Genomic DNA, 22,252 nt, shown 5'->3' with positions numbered 1-22,252 from the left:
TAAAAATGTGTTTTTCCTTTCCCCCATACCGCCTCTGAGGGGAAGCCAGGCTCCAGTCAGGGGTACGTACGCCAGAGAGAGCTCGAGGGGTATGCACGCACCAACCCGCACCTCCCATTCATCCCCTTCCTATGCTGCTGGTTTTACACCTTGCACAATCTCATCTGTGCAACAACACAGGATCCGTAGCATTCCTCATCACGGCTGTCTGTAAGGGATAAGGATGTGGGGAAAAGGGGTCCCCGTGCAGATGGAAGACAGGAATACACAAAGCTTTTCCCCTCCAGCTCAGGAAAGGTGCCCGTGAGGCAGGCTGGGAGCCCAACATGGCAGCCTTTCCGGTAGGGTGAGTCAGCAGGACCACTGGAGCTTACACCTCCTCATGTGACTCTTGTTCACTTGCACCTTTGAATCGTGGTGCCTGGAGAAGGAAACCAAAAGCAAACACAGCAGCTTTTGCGGCACAAGCCCAGAGATGAGGGAAATACCCTCCATGCTACCAGCACAGGAAAGCAAACTCCTTCCTCCCCTCAGAGAAAAACCCACCCATCCTTTTCAGGTGGCATGATGCACCACAGGGAATGGCGAGGTTTGCAAGGCATGGCAGGAGAGATGCAGGCAAACGCCATGAGTGCATCGAGGAGAAGACAGGACTGCGCCGTGCTATGAGCTCAGTGGGAGTTCCAGCCGTGAGTGCCCAACCCAGCACATGGGCTTGCGACATGGATATAAACACTGAGCTCACAAGCTCCCTCCTCCAGCTCAGCTCACCCCACATCGAGTAGCTGAGGTGTCTGTGCAGTGCTAGGCAGCATGGCATTTTGGGCACCTCTGGCATTCCCCATGTCAGAGCAGTGTGAGGAGGGCTTTCCGGGCTGCCTCATTATTCTGGGAGACAGGCTTGCATCAAGATGCTGTGCAGTGACAGTGAAGCCAGCCGTGTCTGCAGAAAGGTGCAACACTCCATGCAAACTTTCCCATTTGGAAGGTTATAGCATCCACCTCCCACTATGAGCTCCTCTGCAGCTCCAGCCGTTCACAGAGAGGCTGCCTCCAGCCCAGCCCATTCCACCAGCTTGGTGTTATCACTGGGGCAGGTGGAAGACAAGAACAAACACCAGGCTAGGACTAGCTGTATGTACTTATTCCCTACACGTACAACCAGATATCTTATAGCCCAGGGGCTGGGCAGGAGGTATAGTTCATAGACTGATACACAATGTGCTCCAGAGACTGCTGCTCTTGATGAAAACTCCGCATTTCACCTTTGCCCTCTGCATTTTCCTAGCACAGGGGCAGGAAAAAACAAAGAACAGCTTCCGAGATAGCAAAGCAGTGTTATAACACATATTCTAACACTTCTTAAATGCTTTAATCCTCTTAACACTGAATGACAGTTCTTAGAGGGTGTTTTTTTTACTTCCAGCTTAGATGCACATCTGGATAGCATTAACACTTAGCCTTTCACTGAGCTCTCAACCTTGTTCCTGCCATGCCAGTTCCAGCTGTGGAGCAGACAGACTTCGGCATAAGAGAAATAAATATCTAGAGGAGTACTAAGGATACCATTTATTTTCAAAATCACTAAAAAACCCAAACAAAACAGTTTATGGAGATACAGATTTACATAACAGAGACAGCAAATTGAAAAATGTACAATCTATTTCATGTTATTGCACTCACTTTTTTATAATATACAAGGCATATTAAACAGTTTTCATTAAGAAGTTTTATTTATATAAATAAAAGTGTAAATATACAGTATCATACAATAAGTGTATCAGCCTAACACACAAAAACCAAGTACAGTGGGATCCCCATTTCTCACAAGATCTAGTCTACTGCTCATCAATATTTCCACTTGTACATTTACATACCCTAAACACAGAAGCAGGTAAATATCCCCATCTGCACGCAGTTCATTCAGATTTTGACAAGAACCACTGCAGAACTATTAAAATTAACTAGAGTTAATTTTAAGCGAAGGTCATTAGAAAATACGAATCACTCAACAGGCTTCTTAATACTTATCTGAACTCGTATTATTTTTTTAGCAAGAAAGTACTCAGATGTTGTTCTCTCCCTAATTCAGGCCTAATCTCACAGTTTTTAATTCAGATGTGGTCCCCACAGAACCCAGACAGAACTTCCAGGTACGAAAGGCTGCAGAATATGCAATGGCAGTATCACACCGGAGCCCACACTCATATCCAGGATGCGCACTCTGAGCTGCCCCAGGCCTGGGAATGACAAAGGCATCCACCAGACCTCCTCCATCTAAGAGCAAATTCACCTTATCTGAATACCTTCAGGTCCCTGGTAGAGTTGTGAACCAAGTACATAACTTCATCCTGATTTTTTTGGTCTTCCAAGATGCACCTGCAATCTCTGTAGAGTCGACACTCTCCTAGAGCTTGGCCAACCCTCCGGCATGGAAAAGCATCACCGTGGGGACTGATATACAAACACCAGGGCCAAAAATGCTCATGAACCTACTGAATACTGATGAACTAATGCAACGTCCTCTGTCATCTTACTGCAACCAGGCTCTCGGAAAAAATAACATTGACTTTGCCAGCTGCATAACTGGAGGTTCACTACATCTGTTTGGTCTAACCAGACACCCATATTGCACAATTCCTGGGGCCTTATGGGGAAGGTCCCCCCCACAAAGACATCAGGAAATGCTACTGTAATTGTATCAACACTGCTAGCATCTGTAAAGATGTTTTTGGTTCTTTTACACACACACACGCACACACACACACACACACACAAAGTATTTTCAGGAACAGAAACAGGGTTAAATACTATTCTTTTTCTTGCTCTAATGTTAGTAGTGTATCATTCTACCCCATAGTAACTATCAGACTTAAAGTATTAAACCTATCTTTTAAATTATAGCCACTACTGAATCACACACAAAAAATCCCCGCTTTTCCTTGCTGTTACTCAGCCAACACATATCTACGTGCATGTTAAATAAAATACTGAACAGTACTTGATTACTGAAAAATGAAAGCCTTCTAAATCACTCACAATGAACAGTACCTGCAAATAAGCGTCTGAAAATACTCACCACGTATCATCTTAGGACACCTCAAACTGAGCTTAATTTACAAAATGAAGACTTTTACCTTTGAGCTATACCAGTTTATGAGTGAGGGAGACATACACTTCCCTATGTTGGAACCTCCAAAATTTTAAACTGTGGACTGAAAAAAAAAAAAAAAAAAAAAAAAGCCATTTCCTAAAACACAACTGTGATTTACCACATCAAAGTAGCAAAATGTCAGTACTGCACTTGTACGTATTATACGCATACAGGTATGTACTCACTACGCTGCATTAAATTCCACATGCATTTTATGTATCTATTATACACGCTATTACAGTCAGATTTTGGTCACTCCTGAACAAGGCCTCACCATTTAGTTGTCATTGTCAAATGTCTTCTCCCTGTTTTCAGCAAATATGCAGGGGTAACCTTTTTTATCCCAGTGCAGGCCTGCAACCTCAGTGTGATCCTCTGACCAAGTGCTGCATCCTCCTGAAGCTTCTCCCACCACAAAGGTGACCAGATGCAAGGACCAGTTCTGAGTGGTCTGAGCTTTGGGGTCAGAGGGGACCCAACTCCAGAGTCATTTCACAGCACTTAACCTGAATTAGTTTTAACAGAAATCCTGCAGGCAAAGCAGTACTACTAGGTACAGTATTCCCTTTCCTGTAACCAAAAGTGGCATCTCTTCCTGGATTCACATGCTAATATGTCACTGAAAAAGAATTTAATCTGCTCATTTTTAGGCAAACAGTGCACAGCATTTTTGCTCGTCTGGTTGCCTCACGGAACTAAATTTTCCTCTGCACATCATGAGTTGCAGGCTAATGAAGCTGTCACAGAAATGAACCAAAGTCAGAGCTCCAGTAACCTGGGAGTAAATGCTCCAAGTACTCACTGTGGAATGAATGTAAATGAACTATAGTATGGTCTTGGGGTAGGGCCAAGCAACAAGCCCAGACCTTTTTGTAACAGCTACATAGTGTCTTGGCTTACTATAAATGTAGGCAGCATGTCAGATTTGGACTGGTTTCAGGCTGAAAGCTCTTCATGCTGGGCATGCTGGCTGCAGGCAGTCTCCAGCCTACCACGACAAACAACCTGAGCACTCTGGAACAAACAACTTGTTCTCAGCTGATAAGGACACTGGCCCATTTCCTCCTGCATTTCTTTTATGTTGTTTAGCTATCCCAGATGTAGAAAGAGAAATAACAGAGTCTAATCTCTTGCACCATACACTTTCCTCCCATCACAGAAGACTATAAGCAACAGTAGCACGGCTTGCTACTAATACCTCTGCTGTCTAGTAGAGGTGAGAAAATCCAAAGTAAGCATCCATAGCACAGCAACCCTTTCAGTTTTGCTGTATCTAACCTCATGGTTTCTCGCATCTACACAAACAGTTTTCAGTTTCATCACCCAGAAGCCTCAGGCATCAGCCTGTTCCTGATGCAGATGGGTGCATTTGTGTGTTCCACAAACTTCCTTACCCAGTTTCACACAAGCAAAAATAGGTATTGGACAGGAGAAAACAAAAAAGAGCGGTTAAAAGCCACAAATACAGCCAGTTCAGATTTAATCTGTTATAATCCCTGTTACTAGACTGCTGTTCTCCAGCCTGAGTCTTTCAAGTCAAGCAGCCTTAATTCTCTTGCTGCCAAAAAAAAGCAGCCTGGCTTTGTGACGTACTTAGCTGTAGTTGAAGTCTGTGGGATGTACAAGTGCTCTGCACTTGAAATTCTCTTTTAAAAATATATGTATTTTAAAAGTGCCTAACATTAAAAGCCTAAATTTTACAATTCACGCCCCAATTTTTGTCGTTCTCATTTTAATCACAACTAACAGTCAGTCTACCCCTCTGTGGACAATCACCTATCATTTGGACATGATTTTCTTGCTCACAAATTTCTGCATTAATGCCAAGTGCTTTCAGATACAAGCTGCATCTAAGAGCAGATTCAGTTGTGGTGGATGCTGAGTTAGTTGATCAGTTTTAAAAGGATTTTTCAGCTTTGCAATAAAATGCGTATGTTTTAGGCATAAAAGTTGTGCAAAATTATACTCTTTTGTCATGCATTCTTAGCAAAACTGCACTTAGAAGAATAAAGTGAGATTGTTCCAGACATTCTCTTATTACAACAAAAAAAGGACCAAACCCTAGGTAAGTATCCTGAAGTCTTATTACAGCTACGTAATATAGTACAGGCTAAATAACTCATCCTTGTCAAAAGGATGGCAACCAACAAGTTATACTCCCAACGCTCTGCAGATACTAAAATATCAGGGACAGGCACAGTGTTATTTATTGTGATTAAAATACTTTAAATCAAACCCAGGAGAGGTCTTGAAGTTCCATTAAAACTGCCACATAATACAAAAATGTCTTTAACATTTGGCTTCCTTCATCCTCGATAATTAGGTGAGATTTTATGATGCTCATCACATGCTTGCTCAGTGGTTCTCCAAGGCTCTTAGCACCTCTCTGCAGAGCATTAAGACACTTCTGTGTGGCTTTAGAAACAAAGACAGCTTCTAGCCAGGTTTAAATGTTTTGTCTTAGCAAGTGTGATCAGATGTAGTGATTCTATCACACTGAAGTTCTGTGTTTTCTGATTAGTAGCTGAACAGGGCCCTCTGGCACAGATTTAATAATGTTCCAGGCATCATAATGCATGAGACCAAGCAACGATTTTCCACTAACAGCAAGAATTTCGTCTCCACTTTCTATGTTTCCAGACTGCTCCGCAGCACCACCTAGGAGCAAAAGAGGAAAAAAGTCATTGTAAGGAAACACACCCAAACCACACACACACACAAAAGGTAAACCCACAAAAATTTTGCTTTGCACTGCGATGAACAACAAATAAACCGCTTTTCCCAACAGTGGCAATTTCATTACAAATCAGTTATGCTCAGCTCGGCTCCAGCAACCTATCCCATGCTGCACCCCACAGAAAATATTATTTTAACCAAGATAAATTGTTGTTCTCAGAAAAACATCAATTTTTTTGAGGAAGCAGCATGAGTGCATGAAATATGCTGTACATTATCTCTGTAGTTGTATGAAAACATGGCTGATTAAACAGAGGTTGTATATGGCTTGGAGGTTTTTTCTCTAATGGAATTTTAATAAGCAAATAATGCAGTAGATTGTAAAACCCAGGTAACAGCGACGAAAAAATGAAATACAGCAAACTTAGGACAAACCACCAGACACAGAAACAGGCCCTGCAGAGGGGCACAGCCTTGACTGGTGATGAAATTACGTTTTCTATAAAGATAATTTAACTAATGCCAGCCATCACAGAGAGGGGAAAAGGACTGTATCTAAGGATATAAATTAATAAGCTCAAAATTTAAACATGCCCTTTACCCTTAGAATAATTTTCTAAAGAGGGGAAAACAAACACACAGGCAAAAAAATGATTCAGAGCAATTCAGAAAATAAGTGTGATTTTTCTCTTCCCTGGTGAGAGAATAAACCACAGAAAAGTAATCCTGCAAATACGCTGTGCACCCACAGCTTCTTTGAGAGTTTCAGCTTCCTTTAGAAAGTGCTGTATTTTTCACTGAAGCGAATCACAGGCTAAGACATATTGAAATGACAGCATAGTTCTGGGATCAGTAAGTTCCCTTTCTATGCGCAGCTCATGTAAGTTTATTTACACGCCAACAGACAAAGCATCCAAGAGTGACAGTTTTTGAATACCAACATCACATATTCTTAGTGAAAGCTAACACTGATATCTAACAGAAAGAAAAAAACAAACCAAAAAAGGAAAAAGGTATAATAATTGGGTATAATGCAGGATGGTGCTTCAGAACCACACTGATTATCTTCACTGTGGTTTTCTTAGAAAAGAGAACTGGGCAAATCATGAACTTTTCAAATTGTTATATATGATATTACTGCTGTAATTTAATGTCTAAGAATAGTGGGCAAGACCAGGAAGGAATCACATCATATTTAGTAAATCAGATTGCTCCACAAACATTTACTAGCAGATGCAATCCCAGGAGTATTTCTTTAAATGACCACTTTGGATAGCAAGTGGTAAGAAACGAGGGCCACAAAAACAACTCGTGTTTCAAGAAAAATAATGATCCCAAGAATTAAAATATCTGTACAATGCACTAAAGGAAAACTAGGATAATATTCACTGCATGCTTGTAGTACCTTTAAATATTCTTTTCACAAGCAAAGGCCTATCTCCAGCAATGGAAGCTTTTCCGCCATCAAGACTGAATCCCAAGCCAGCGGAGGTTTTCAGTAATTCAACGCAGATGACATCATTCATATCCAGGTTTGGATCTGTGACAGAATATACACATAACCTACTGTTATGCAGTTAACAGTAAATTGCAAGTTGTGTTTGGTTGGGTTTGTTTTTGCTGCAGTGACAAAGCAAGTCAGAGTTCAGTTCATATTCAGATTAGAACATGTTGCTACCCAGTTTCTCAGAAGTGTATGTGCATTATTGCAGCTGTGAAGGGGAGACAGTACAAATGCATTTATGCACAGAGATAATTTCGTATGTTCAACAAAAACCTGCCACAGCTTTCCCTTCCCTCCTCCCCCCCCCCCCCCCCAAAATTAAAGCTTAGCAAATTTAGCTAAGACTCTAAATATCAACAAAATAACTGAAAAAAAGTACAAAAACAGTGAGTGGAGAGCATTTCTTTTTCCTTAATTTGTTCTTATTGTTTATTCAATGAACCACATATTTTTAAATAACAGTAATACATGAAATATTACATTAAACAAACATGTTCTATCCTCTCTAAGAAATATCTGTAATCGCTCACCAGTGTGAAGAACTGTTTCTGGTCCCATATCTATGAAAACAACCATAAATACCTGCAGGGTGCATCCTTACACAGCAGATACTTTTAGAATACAATATTGCTGTAGCTGACAAAATATTATTTTGCTTATGGGGGAACAGATCAACAATTTTGGAAAACAAGACCCTCTTTGCCCTGTGTGAATGCAGAAATTATGCAGTCTGCACTATCACAAATTACTGTTACCATTATCTCAGACAACTTTAAATGTTATCTAAAACATCTGAAGATTAGCTTCGCCTCACAGGACGGAAACAAGTTGCTCGTAACCCGGTAAATATGTTGTTTATGCGAGAACGTTGCCCCCTAGTGCCTGCTCCCAGCAGATGCTCTGCATTTGTCAACGTGAAGAATCAGGGAGTTTCAGGTAGAATGTAATTCTTAACTACATATATTATACCCATCGGAGCAATTCCAGAAAGTCTGATCCATTCATTTACATACTGCTTCGTATTTCTTTTAAGCCGTATTATAAAGCTGTATTATAAAACATGGTGAAAGCCTAAGACAAAAAAAAACTGCTAAAGAAACAAATAGTAGTGATTATGTCCAACGGTTAAAACTGGGTGAGCGGCAGCTCTGTATCCTGGTTTTGGGGTGGTCTGAGCTGAGTGCCTAGGATTGCCCTGGAAGGCAGGGGAAGCCACATCAACGAGCCTCTCAGCATAAGCTGTAGCCATTGCCCACTCCCTCCCTGGGACACTGCAGCAGAGCAGGACTGAAGGATACAGGTACTAAGTTGTGTCTTAATTCCACTAATGATTTGAGAGAGCTATTTGTAACACCCCAGTTGCAGCCTTCACACTGAAATGCTGTCTTATTCCCAAATAGGAATTTACTATTCCTCTGATACATTTTCACTTAAAAGTATTTACCCCTAGTTTCCTAAGTGATGGCTGACGTCAATTGGGTTTAGCTCCACTTACTGTAATATCAAATAATTTTTTCTATGTTTTTAGTAGAAACAGTATGAAATCTGCTATTACAAAGAGCAATTTATTCTCTATGTATAATGAACTGCAGGGTTTGAGATATTCCTTGAAGTTGTTGGGCTTTTTTGTTTCCTTGTTTTTGTTTTGTTGTTTGTTTTTCTTTTTGGTTGTTTGCTTTCTTGCACTGACTACTGTTATTACTTAAAAGGAGTTTATCCTGGATTGGAATAACATGTGGAATCACTAACTTTAGTAGAAATTGGATTAGGCCCTAAATGCCCTTCTAAGTTTCTCCCTAGTTATGATATTTAAAAAACCCAACCCAAACTGCATTTAGGCTCCAAAGAGACTTTGCAGCCTAAAATTTAAAGGTAATTTCATTTGCTCCCTTCAATCACATAAGGCACAGATGCTTTTAATCTAAAACACATGGACTTTTTCCCTTCAGTCTGCTCTGCAAGGGAATCCTTCCAACTGTTCTTGGACAAAGATCATACCTGTTCCCATTTCCATGGAAACATCCTTTCCAGACCCCACACATTTTCTGCCAGTAGCTGATATCTCAAGTCTGGAGGGACTGTTTGCTTTGTCTTTTTCCTTCTGGATGACAATGACCGCATATCTGTACAGTCTCGCCTGATGAAGAGTAGTCAGGACATCCCCATGGACTGAGTTCTCAAGAGACTTGCCGTTGATTGACAGAACAAGATCTCCTCGATGAATAGTCCCTTCTTGAGATGCCACTCCTTTTGAAAACACTCTGTGGACCTACAAGAAGGATTTTAGCTTCAGGATGCTTTAACCTCATGACCACACAGAGTGTTCTAGTGGCCAAGGGCAACATGGAAACCATACCAAAGTTTGCAACCAGTGCCTACTGCCTGGTTATCAAGCACACAACATTTGTTCCAACAAACACCCTCAAATACTAAAGCCTAAGTGACTGGACAAAAACTGCATTTCAAGATGGGGGAGGAAGCAGAGGAAAAGATGCTATTATTGCATGGTTATTTCTAACCCACAGACAACCAAAACCACTTAGAGAATTGTCACAGTTTAACCCCAGCTGGCAACAAAGCATCATGCAGCTGCTTGCACACTCCTCCCAACCATGGTGGGACAGGAAGGAGAATCAGGAGAAAGTAAAATGCATGGGTTGAGGTAAGAACAGTTTAAGAACTACAAGTACAATACAGCACTAATATTAGTAATAATAATTGTAATGAAAAGGGAGATAACAAAAAGAGAAATAAAACTCAGCAACAAAACCGCAAGCGATGCACAGTAAAATTGCTCACCAAGCACTGACTGGCTCCCTGCCTGTCCATGAGCAACAATCAACCCCTCCCCAGCAAACTCCCCCCAGTTTATACACTGAGCACGACTTTATATGGTATGGAATATCCCTTGGACAGTTTTGGTCAGCTGTCCTGGCTATGTTCCCTCTCAACTTCTTGTGTTGCTCCAACCTTCTCACTGGTAGGGAATGAGAAGCTGGAAAGTTTCTGACTTAGCATAAACACTACTTGGCAACAACTAAACACTGGTGTGTTACCAAGATTATTCTCACCCTAAATACAAAACACAGCACTGTACCAGCAACTTTACCCTCTACCCAGCTACTTTACTTTTACTTGGAGTACAAGTCTTGTGGGGAATGGCCGAGGGAACTGGTGGTGTTTAGTCTGGAGAAGGCTCAGGGGGAACCTTGTCACCTTCTACAACTACCTGAAAGGAGGATGGAGAGGGGAGGTGGATGGTCTCTTTTCCCAAGTGACAAGTAATAGGACAAGAAGCAGTAGCCTCAAGTTGCACCAAGATTGGATATTAGGAAGAATTTCATCACAGAGAGGGTGCTCAGGCATTGGAACAGGCTGCCCAGGGATGTGGTGGAGTCACCATCCCTGGAATTGTTCACAAACCATGTAGATGAGTCCCTTAGTGACATGGTTCAGCCAGTCAGTCCTGGGGTGATGGCTGGACTTGGTGATCTTAAAAGTCTTTTCAAACCTGGTTGATTCTGTGATTCTAGGAAGAAAACTGACTCCATCCCCAGACCAAACCAGGATACATCACAAACCTGTAACATCACAAATCACTTATATCGTCACTGAACTCTTTAGAGTCTTCAGTTAACATACTTCAAGTAACAGGTTAAACCCTTAGCTGTGCTACAGCAAACACAAAGAACAGAGTTGCAGTGTGCAACACCCACGCCCCAAATTCGCACTGACTAGGACATGTATCCTGTGCTGTTTTCAAATGCACACTTCTAAGTGGTGCATAGCATCTGTGCACTGAAAAGCTCTGACTGCAGCTGTACAAGTATATAGCTGAACATCTCAATTTGGCTGATAAATGCCATGCAAATAGATGCAAAGGGATGATTCAGTGGATTGAAATACATTTTTTCTAGAGAAAAAAAACCTCTTCACAAAAAGGAGCAGATTCAACTTCAAGTAAAATCCAGCAAGTGCAGCTGAGACTTAGATGTGTGCCACTTACGGAAAGGAACTGCCTGAAAGACTGAAAACCCTGTATTTAAAGACTTGCCTATAAGGCACTGTAATTTTAGCAGCCAGAATGTGGTTTGAGGCAGCAAATCTGTGGACACAATTCTGCATGGCAGTTTCTCTAGGAATTTATCCTAATACCCAGATTAACAGTGAGGAATCAGATGCCTTTTGGCTCCTGTTCCCTCTTGTTGCAGGGCCATACTGAGATGGGCACCTGCCACAACCCTATGGATCCAAGGACATAAATCTCCAGCCAGCCTAAGCAGATATTTGACACCGGAATAACAGCTTCAATAACATATATAAACACCCAAACGCAAGAGGTAAACGAATACAGGGGTTGTGTCCTGCTGCTTTCCCTCAGACGCTCAGCTCCTCAGTACCTTGAAGCTCACTAGGCATTTCTATTTCTGCACCCAAGTGTGGCCAGAACAGCCCACCTAAGCAGCTCAGAACCCAGTGGCAACCCTAAATCCAGCGGGGGACCCAGAATACCAGTAGGTCAAGGACATTAAAATGGTTCCCTACCCAAGAAGCATGCTTCACATACAGTCAACAAAGAGGATCTAGAAGGAGAAGAAGCTGACACTGTTTTGGTCTCATGGCTAATGGCATTCAGGAGAAAGATTTCATTAGCTACTCAGCCTGAGAGAGATCAAGATCCTAATTTTAGTTAGTTTCCCAGTCTCTGGGGTGGGACACTGTTGAGCCTTCCTCCTGGTGGCAGCTGCCACTGCAAGCTGCTGGCCCAGAGACAGGGAACACAACCTTTGCTGTAAGAGAAGTAGAAATAAAGTTCCCTAGACTGTGACCATCTTCTAACTCAACCACTGCTTAATGTAAAATACGTTTCATAGAATCATATCATAGAATCATAGAGTAGTTTGGGTTAGAAGAGACCTTAAAGCTCATCTAGTTTCAACCTCCCTTCCCTAGTGGGACACCTTCCACTAGGCCAAGTTGCTCAAAGCCCCATCCAACCTGGCCTTGAACACTTCCAGGAATGGGGCATCCACAAATTCTCTAGACAACCTGTTCCAGTGTCTCACCATTGGTCTTGTCTAAGACCAAAATGCAAAAGATTCTTTCAAGGGTTGCTGCAGGCCCCGAAGACCTGAGGACATATCCTCCTTCTAATCTTAGAACTTAATGGATCTCTCTCTTTCAGCATAGAATTTAAATTGTCTGTAAAGACATTATAAAGAAATTGTCATACGTGACACTGGTTGTCTTATATTTTTCCATCTCACCGATCTGGTTTAGAACAGTACAGAAAGTGCTTTGCATGACGTTTTAGACACCAACATCACTTAACGGCACCACAGTATACCTTTGGTTCAGAATGCTATACGTTGTATGCTTATACATTAAATACATAATATTTTGTATTTATACATAATATAATAATAAGTATATGCTTTAAAAAAACCCAACTCCATCATTTACTGACCACCCGCAGGTCTTAATAACACCAGAACAAATTTGTGATGTGAAATCCAGAATGTTTGCTGAAGTCTGAAACAGGATTTGCAAAATCCTTCAAAAACTTTGCTGTGGAGTTTACCTTCAAGGGCTGGGAATGAAGATTCAGATCTAGCTAATCCCATCCAGTAGCAGACTTTTAAAAACTGAAGACATAATTGGCATCTATCTCCAACAATAAAAATTACACTTCCCAGACACTGATTTCGGTAGCAGATGGTATACAACCACCTCTGAGAGACACTTTTATGACTGTGAATGACTTGCAATGAGTCTTGATAAATGGGCACTTGATCTGATCACCAGCCTGCTTTAAAGTGAGCTTTCTAAAAAAAATGCCTTGTATCCATCACTTACTGTGACCGATTTCTGTTCCAGATCTGTTCCTCCAGCAACACTAAATCCCAGGCCAGCTCCTTCTTCTTTGTGCAAGACTACAAAGTATGTGTCTTCTTTGCTCTAGCAGAAAAATGGAGGTGGAGAGGATGGGAAAGGAGAAGAAAACAAAAATCAAAGATCAAGACCAAGGTCCTGCAAAAATGACAAATTCTTTGTACCCAACTCAAGGAATTGAAACTGAGACATTAAATGCATTTCTGCTCTCTACAGATGAGTAGCAGCCATACAGAACTCCTCAGGTGACAGCAAAGGTTTCTTCAGTCAGTTCAAGGCTAGAAAGCAAAATCAAAATTAAGATGGTGGAAGCGTATTAAACCTTGAGCAGCCTAATTTTCACAGGCTGTAACCAACTGCACTGCTTGACGTTTTGCAGTCAAAACTGAATAGTCCCCATCCACTTTCTGGACCAAGCACTGTACTTTCCAGTGAATTACTAACACTTTTGCTATTGATTTCTCCTTCCCCTTGAAAGGCAGCTACAAAGATGTTATGCAGGGCAATTGCATTACCACCTTCTCGGCAGTGCTGGCCAGGGTCAGTGGCTACAAATTGAAGCTGGAGAAACTTAGATGGGGGACAGCAGGAAAAATTGTTTCACTTGGAAGATGAAAGTTATGAGCCTGTTAATGATCCAAAGGGGACTAAGCTGTGCTGTTGTAACAGGAGCACCTAGCACAGGAAAGGGACTGGTAAAGGGCTGAACTTGGCTCCAGACCAGAACAAAGGTGTAAAGCTGATTTCTTCGAAGCAATGGCCTGCTGCCAAAATACAGGATTTGCTACGAGAAAGAAGTAGTCCCATCCAGCAAGTCTGGTGCTGTCTTCTGAACAGTTATTAGGACAAAACCAGACACTATTACAGAAACCACAAATTTATTGTGTAAGGGGGACTATAAGCAGGCATTTGGTGTAGCAAGGGGCTATTAAACATCAGTGGGGCAGAGCATAAGAAGTGGAGAGTAGAAAGCAGGGGTCTCAGCTTTTCCGATCCAACATCAGTCATTTCCAGAAACTGCTAACACTAAAATTAATGGGACGTCACTAGAAACTAACCTGTAATCTTTTTAGCATGAAATGACACATTAAGTTCACTAAACTCAGTATTTTAACACAGTGTTTGCCTTTCATTTGTTTCAAACAGCACAGGGAACCACAGATTGTGAAAAAACAGTAAAATACTTGGTCTCGGTGCATGCTGTCGAACAGTGGCCCTGGAAGGTTTTCTGCATTAGAGGCATCCTTGCAATTCATAGAGCCAGTGTCAGAAACTGGTGACACCCGGCTCCACATCACTGATCTATGAGTGCTTGAAGAGAGAGGAGCACTCAGGGCTGAACTTCTTAGCCCACAGTCTTTTGTAGATATTAAGACCCTTCTCAACTGCACTCAAGTGAGAATAACTTTATGTTAGGCTAGAAATAACAAAATCAGTTAAAATAGTAGTCTAGCCCCTTTCGAAATGCAGTGAGGGGAAGGAAAACATACACATATCTTTGATAATTAAGTATTTTAGTAACCCTTTTAGTTCAAAAGGTCAAGTTCTTTCCAACCCTTGCTACCACAACTTACTCTGCTTACCCTGGGAAAGAAAACAGAAACAACAGAGGCTCAGATGTTAGAGAGCTGTGTGAGGTCTACATGTTCTGGGCCAGTCAGCAACACAGCCTGAATTCTGTCTTCCCGTTGTTGAGAACATGCATTTCCTCCCTCCCCACTTGTTGTTGCTGTCCCCAGCCAATGTGTACCATAGGGCACAAAGACCTGGCTATGGATGCTTATTGCTCTACTTGGCCACACAGTGGACATACAAGGCCGGCAGTGATTATCTTTATTTAGCCTGTTAGCCAAAGATCATTGGTCATAGAGATTTAAACAATAAAATGCCTGTATATTTTTTTTTAGTAGTAGCACTTATTAAATGCTAGCAGTAAATTCAGCCCTGTTTAGAGCAAAATATGATGACACATTCTTTCTGGGGAAGCTCTCAGTCTCAGTCAGGCAGTCCATCTCATTTTTCATCAATTGTGTAACTATGAAGAACTGTCCTATTGTACATTTAAATCCAGCATTTGACTAGCATAAAATTTTCCAGCGTACGTGCCGTACTGGGATTAAACATGGATGAGAAACTATGCAGACAAGGAGTGCATTCCAAAAAGTGTTCAGCTTTATAAATATTTGTGTTCTCTAGCTTTGAAAAGTGGCACAAATAAATAATCTCTCCAAGACCCCATGCAAAATAATTTACAGAATGCTTAATTACCTTTGGCCAGAAATACAATATAATCCTAATTTTATCAGTAAACCTACCAAACCCTCTTGGCTCACCAAGATCTTGGGACCTGCAAGCTTTGGCTACACTCTCCATGGAAGGAGGTAAAGCTGTGTGTTATCAGCAGGTCCTGTTCACCCCCAACCTGTTCCACATTTGAAATAGCAACCTTTGTGAATAAGACTCAGGAATGCTCTAAATGTAGCTCAGCCAGCAGTTATGCTGACCAGATGGCAGTTTTCCTTCCTGTGCTGTTGTTATTTTATCAACTTCTTTTCTGATTTTAAAGGGATGCGGACGTATTCCACAAGCACTGCAAACAGGGAAGTAATGTCCTGGCAACCATTTCACTTTGGAGACCTTCTTTAAACACCTAGATAATTAAGCAGGTTATTTTAATGCAATAACCATTTACCACAGAACAAAAAGGTCACAGGAGTTTCTTACAAACACTCCAGCAACCACTTTCTGGTGCTGCAAGCTACCAGTTCAGCACTACACAAAATAAACTCAATTTCCATCATTGCAGCTTCTAGCAAAGGTGAGTGCTTCTAGGCATAGAGAGGAACACAGCTTCCCTTGCAATGTAGCGAAAGCGAGTCTGACCCACATGGGTAGTAGAAAGCTAAATTCTGATGTGCAATTACTGGCAAATCCAGTAGTCCTCAGCTGTAATTATGACTTCAAATGAAGGCATACTTCTCCACCTGAAACAGGTCTATTTATTGTGCCTCAAAAGTGCTTTCGCACTGGCCAAACAATGCTCTTTCTTACACAAACTATTCACATCTATTATCGGTTTATAGCAGGTATTCAAAAACCAGCATTAGTAAAACTAGCATCAACTGTAACCAACCACAGGACTACTAAAGGAGGTCTGAAACTGTTTGGAAGAGATTTTATCTGCCATTCAGAAAACCCTTTAAAATGCTGTCAACAATCTAGTTTTATCTTCTGGAGTTTTTTTACCTTTACTTGTGCTTTGAAGACTTGGAGCATAGCAGCAACGTCACATTTTGGTACTACAACTGCCAAAACAGACTGTAGTTTTTGCTGGTCCAGGGTTGAGACAAGCAGCTGATCCAAGCTGAAATGAACAGGAAAATATAAAAGACAGCTTTATATATCTAGACCATGTAGAGATATGTTTCAGGTATACAGTGTAGGTTGCATTAGGATAAAAGGTCAGCTCATAACAGACACGAAATAGTGTATGCTGGTAGGATAGGAAGGGACAGAGAAGACAATTCAATAATTCTGAAAACTGGTCCCTCTTCAGTTCCTCTTCTCCTTCCCCGATAGTTTTAGCAATATATACTACCAAAAACAAGGAGACAGCTCTATCAGAAGATTGGTTTTGGCAGGACAACAACCTCGTCTGTCACTGTGTGCTGGCAACCAGCATTGCACAGCCTCCCCTCCACAGCCGCTGCTGTGCCATAATGTGGCCAAAACCTGACCAAACCCAGCTAAGGGGACACAGTCAAGGTGCCCAGCCATACCAGGATGAAGTGCAGGAGCACAGCCACCACCAGACAGCAGCATGGCAGCTCCTGGTGATCAGGAACATGAAGAACTCACCCCAAATTGAGAGGGGAATAGAGGCTGTGGCCAGAGCTGAAACATGCTTTGGGACAGGCAGTGGGGAAGCTTCACCTCAGGAGAGGCTGGAACGAAAGCAAAACAGCCTTGGGCAAAGCCGACACCAACCTGATGGACCAGCTGTTTTCAGAGCGCTCCCCATCCGGAGAGCTGCACTGGGGCATGTCATCGTCCGACGCAGACCCCGGTGTCCCCGAGCCGCTGTCCTGAGGGCTGCTGGCACCCGTTCCCATCCTGGGACCACCACGGGCTGGTGGGACTGTGTCACCCAGGGCAGGCACGCCAAGGGCTCTGCGGGGGGTGATCTCCAGCTCCGTCTTGAAGCAAGCAGGCTGTGCTGGCCCGGAGAAGTCTTCACACAGCTTGTCCAGGTCGGGCATGCTGAGGGCCCTCAGCTCCCGCAGCCTGGAGCGGGACAGCGGTGGACGCCCCAGGCCCCGGCTGCGGCGTGCCTGTGAGGTGGAGGCTGTGTCTGCCCCACTGCCACCATCCTCGCTCCTCTGGGGCCTTCCTCCCGCCCCGCTGCTCTCTGCCACACGCATGGGCTCTGCGCTGGAGGGGGCCTTGGCCATGGCGCTGGCAGGGCTTGGGCTGCCGCCGTAGGAGCTGAAGCTGCGCCGCAAAGCTCGTGGTGTCTCGGCAGGGCTGGCTGTGGGTACCATCCCACCACACGACCTCCTGGCGAGAGGGGACCTCACGGCCGAGTGTATATCGATGGCCTTCACGATGGGCCGGTCGAAATTTGCCAGGTTTTCAAAGGATTTGATCCTCTGTTTGACGGAGAAGGATGAGATAGGTTCATGTGGCCAGTTCAGCTCATAGTAGTAGTAATTCCTCCTGAAGCTCCTCAGCTTATCGATAGTGGGGCAGCTAATGTCGCTGGCTGAGGGGGATGTGTCATGGACCCTCTGGGTGCTCTTGGGGGTACAAGCCTGCTCCTTCTGGCCATTCGGAAGGTTCAGATGGACTGTCTTTAACATCCCTGTTGCTGCCTGGGGGTATTTCTCATTTGCAGCATGGCTCTGGGGGCCTTGTACGGGGTTAACCTCTGCAACATGGCATTCCTCCCTCAAGTGACCTGATAACTGGGCTGGCATTGAGTAAGTCCTTGTCACAGGCTTTGACAAGCCATAGAGACTTCTGTCTCCGGCAGTATCTGCTTTTGAGAAATACTGCATGGTCCCCATTTCCTCAGCCAGACGAGGCACTTCTGTGTTCACCTCTTCTGTTTTCTCCAGCAATGGTAGCTGTAAAAATGATGCTGGTGAGGAAGAAGCAGAGGAAGAGGAGGAAGAGGATGATGTTGAGGAGGAAAGCTTCACCTCAATAAAAGTCCGCTGGATCTCCTGTCCTTCCAGCTGTTCCTGCTGAACTGAGGGGGACCTGAACGAAGCAGATGGTCCTACATTTTGCAGATCTAATTGCCTAAGGTCATCTGCACTATAGATGCTCTTGATTGCATTCAGGCCTGTTCCAGGGTTCTCAGTCCTCCCTTTCATATATTCAGCTTTTGGTATCCCCTGACGAGATGAAGTGACTTTGGACTGACTGTCTCTGGCTCTGAAATCATCCACCTTAGCACCCTTACCCTGACACACAGCAGGCTGCATGGAAACTTGCTTTTCTTTTAGATTTCCCCATGCCTGCTGCAGGTCTGGTAGCTCCCCAGAGCCACATTTCATTTCACCGCTTGCTTTTGGGCCGCCGGTGCCATTCAGGAGAGGCAGAAGCGAATCCTCAGAAATGACCAAAGATGGTTTATTTTCTAGCTCTGACCTCAGAGCCCTTGAGGCTGCTGAAATGCTCTTGCCAGGATCTGAGTTTGTAGGTGAACTACGGGACAATGGTGTTTTCTTCCCCATGAGTTTGGGGGACACCTGTGGAGAAACAGAAGCCCTTTTCTGATCAGCCCCACTGACCCCACTGACTTTGGTAGGACTAATGCCAGAAGAATCTGAATTTGCCTTTATTTTGCCTTTGATGGTGAACCCTTTTAGCTTTGGTCCTGCTTTGGCTTTCTGATTATTTAAAAGAGTGTCCATTATACTTTTTTGTGCCGTTCCTTTAGATTCCTGGCAGGATTTCTTCTGTGAGGATGGGCTGTGCGGTACTGCAGCTCCTTTGCAGTGATTTGTGCCTGAGCTTTGGACTTTTCCATTTGAAGTCCTTCCTGAAGTCACAGAGTTAGTTTTCTCATTTTTCCCTGGCAAGTCATGAGTTGTATTAGCCTTTGGATCTTTAGATTTAGTGGGAAAAGGAGACCTGAGAGATAATGTTCTTGATGACGATGCATTCACATGATTGCTGTCTGTTTTACACAAGTTGGACAAACTGCTGGCTTCTTTCTTCACTAAGCAGTAACTAACAGCATGATTACAGTCATCAACCACCGTTTCACTTTCAGATTTGGATCTCTGCTCATCATGATACCCTTCTTTCTCAAGCAAGTTGTTCTCCAAGCCACTGACATTCCTAGCAGAGCAGAAGCTTATCTTTTTGCAGTGCAGAGACCCTTCCTCTTCAATGGTTTCACAGCATTTCATACGTCTGTTACTGTTTCCCAAACCCATCTGTTCTTCTGTACTTAAGGCACCGTTGTTACAGAAAGAGTAAACTTCAGGGATATTGACTGAATTCTTTAGGATGTTTTTTTCTGGCAGGAAAACTGAGGCAGGAGAACACAAGGATGCAGAAGACACATCTGAACACTGTGAAGGACATGGAGTGGAACCACCATGATCTTCCAAGCTTAGTTTGTTGATGCCTGTCTCCAGTGACCCACACACTGCGCAGCTCTCAGTTTGTAAACCCATGCTGCTGCAAGGGTCCAGTGGGGACACAGAGGATGATTGTCTTGCAGATGCCAGATGCTGCTCCTGTGTGGGATTTTGAGGCTCATTGTTCAGGCAACAAATCTCAATCTGCTCCTCATCTGACTCAATTACAGTACAGACCGCAGAGGTGTTAGCAGCAGCAGTAGCGCAGGACCCATGCAACACCTCATTATCAAAGGCTTCTGTGACAGACTCTGTGTCTGAGTGAGAATCCTCCGCAGCCCCATACATGGACTTTGGAAATGATTCGGTTCTCTTTCCTTCCAGAGTGTTTGCTGCAGGCAGCTCATCCTCATGTAAGCTGCTGTAATTTCTAGAATAGTTATTTAATGAGTTTTTATTCACAGTAAAAAGTTTGCCTGTGTTAATGGTGTCCAACACAGACAGCCCCAAAACCCCTTGTGCGTTAGCTCCACAATTCACAGTTTTTTCCAGCAGCTCCTCCTTGGCCACTCGTGGCTCAGAACCGGGACAGCCTTCGTCGGTCCCACAGCAGCACATCGTTGTGTACTCCTCTCGGAGGGGGCTTTCCGCTCGTGATGGGGTGCGTGAAGCCCTGCTCTCGGGAGCACCCATCCGGCTGACCAGGTCATCGATATTGGTGACAGGGATGGCAACGCAGTCCTCGGGGCGGCTGCTTTCCGTGTTACATCTCTGCACGTCTCTGCTCGTGGCATCAGGTGGCACTGTTGTTCTCTCCACCGCAGAGCCACCGCTTTGCAAACCTGCCGCTCCTCGCTTTCCAGCACTCGGTTCTTCCTCAGTTGCGAGGATGCTGTTGACGTCGGCTTGATTTTGACTGTCTATCCCCGGAGACAGGATGAGGTTTGTAAATCTGCTGACAGCTGCATCATTAAAAAAAAAAATAAATAAAAAAGAAGCAAAATCCTGTCAGATATAGGAAGTGATACACAAAACACCAGGTTTCATTACAAAAATAGACACCCACGTAATCAGACTACGTTTGCCTTTTGCTCTGCACTCTTCCTCTTCTGTAGTGATGTTTACAACAACTCAAACTAATCACAACCCTGTGTATTGAGCAGCACGCAGAAGGAAACAACCCACTCATCCAAGGTGAGCAGTCACGATCTGTCTAATTCTCATCTTTGAAATTTCAGCAGTTAAGCAGCCAACTACCAAAGTGTCAGTCTGCACTAAGCCAGGCTGAGCAGTACTACTGCTCATTACTTGTTTGATCAAAGATGTCTCCAACAGATTGCAGACAGTACACAAAGCCCTGGCATAGCAAACAAAGGTGAACAATAACACAGTGACAAGCTGTGCATAAATAACTTGACTCTGATCCTCTTGGCACTTCTGCAGGTGTTTAATGTGACACGCATGGGTGATGTTATACACACATCAAGCACATGGACTTCTGGCACAGACTTTTCCTTCCTTCCAATACATGATTAACCCACTCTTGGGCAACACACTGAGCTACCAGTCACTGTGGTACTCTGACACATTCACCCATTTCTCCAAGCTCTTCGATTTTCAGCACTTCACCCTTAAGCATTTGCTTATACCCTTCCGCTTCTGGGACATGCATCCCCAATTCAAGCTGCCTTTCAGATAAGGCCTAGAAAGCATGGAGGAGGTACCCTTTCCTGCTCATTGAAATGTGTCAGCTCTCTTTCATCCTTGCACAAACCTGCAGGATTACCCACACATCTTAACTTAGGTACCCATGTTAAGAAGCAGAGATTCCTCCTGGAGCTCAGAAAGGGGAAATCATCTCAGAAGAACAATCTGAAGCAGCTAGGCTAGGATTTGAAGTACTGCCTTGCTTCAGGATGCTGGATCACACACTGAAGTGACCCTCTTCCCTGACGGTGGGACAGAAAAGTTGCATGATAAAGGAGTGCAAGTGTGCCCCTACTCCAATGCTGTTAGTTTGCGAAAGCCACAGCAGCCTAAGGAAACAAGAACAGGACTTTGCCAAGCCAGAAATTCCTTACAACTGGAACTGAAGCATCTGGAAACACTTTAGGCTCCCAGGTATTAATAGGTACACGAAGAAGATCATAAGCTGGAATGAAGTGAAATACTATGTTCTTCCTGAATTTTAAAAGTATGCTTTTCTTTTTCAAACACTCATTTCCACACCATGTAATCTGTACAGTCTGTGGGGATGCATATATTGCTGCAGCAGCATGAATAAGCCCTGAGCAGAAACTAAGAAGGTATCAAATACTTTGATTCAACCTAGAAAACTTTTTATAAGAAATACGGCCGATCCCTGGCACTGTTCAAAGCCAGGCTGGATAGGGCTTTGGGCAATATGGTCTAGTGTGAGGTGCCCCTGCC

The 22,252-nt window shown here is 43.5% G+C and overlaps 1 protein-coding gene across 4 annotated transcripts in view; it reads right to left on the bottom strand.

The window, feature by feature from the left end:
* Window positions 1-1,598: 1,598 nt before the first annotated feature.
* Window positions 1,599-22,252, bottom strand: part of PDZD2 (PDZ domain containing 2) — a 143,358-nt gene continuing 122,704 nt past the window's right edge. For all 4 annotated transcript variants that reach the window (XM_065662077.1, XM_065662074.1, XM_065662075.1 and 1 more), the window contains 6 exons: window positions 17,214-20,784; window positions 16,473-16,590; window positions 13,191-13,292; window positions 9,333-9,603; window positions 7,236-7,370; window positions 1,599-5,812 (listed from right to left, as the gene is read on the bottom strand). In XM_065662077.1, coding sequence (XP_065518149.1) covers window positions 5,646-5,812; window positions 7,236-7,370; window positions 9,333-9,603; window positions 13,191-13,292; window positions 16,473-16,590; window positions 17,214-20,784 — 4,364 coding nt within the window. In that variant the 3' untranslated portion in view covers window positions 1,599-5,645. The remainder of the gene's footprint in view (window positions 5,813-7,235; window positions 7,371-9,332; window positions 9,604-13,190; window positions 13,293-16,472; window positions 16,591-17,213; window positions 20,785-22,252) is intronic.

This window comes from Lathamus discolor, chromosome Z (assembly GCF_037157495.1).
Source record: "Lathamus discolor isolate bLatDis1 chromosome Z, bLatDis1.hap1, whole genome shotgun sequence".
NCBI classification, from domain to species: domain Eukaryota; kingdom Metazoa; phylum Chordata; class Aves; order Psittaciformes; family Psittacidae; genus Lathamus; species Lathamus discolor.
Note: the sequence above shows the minus strand (reverse complement) of the source record. Positions and strands in the feature narration are given on the sequence as shown.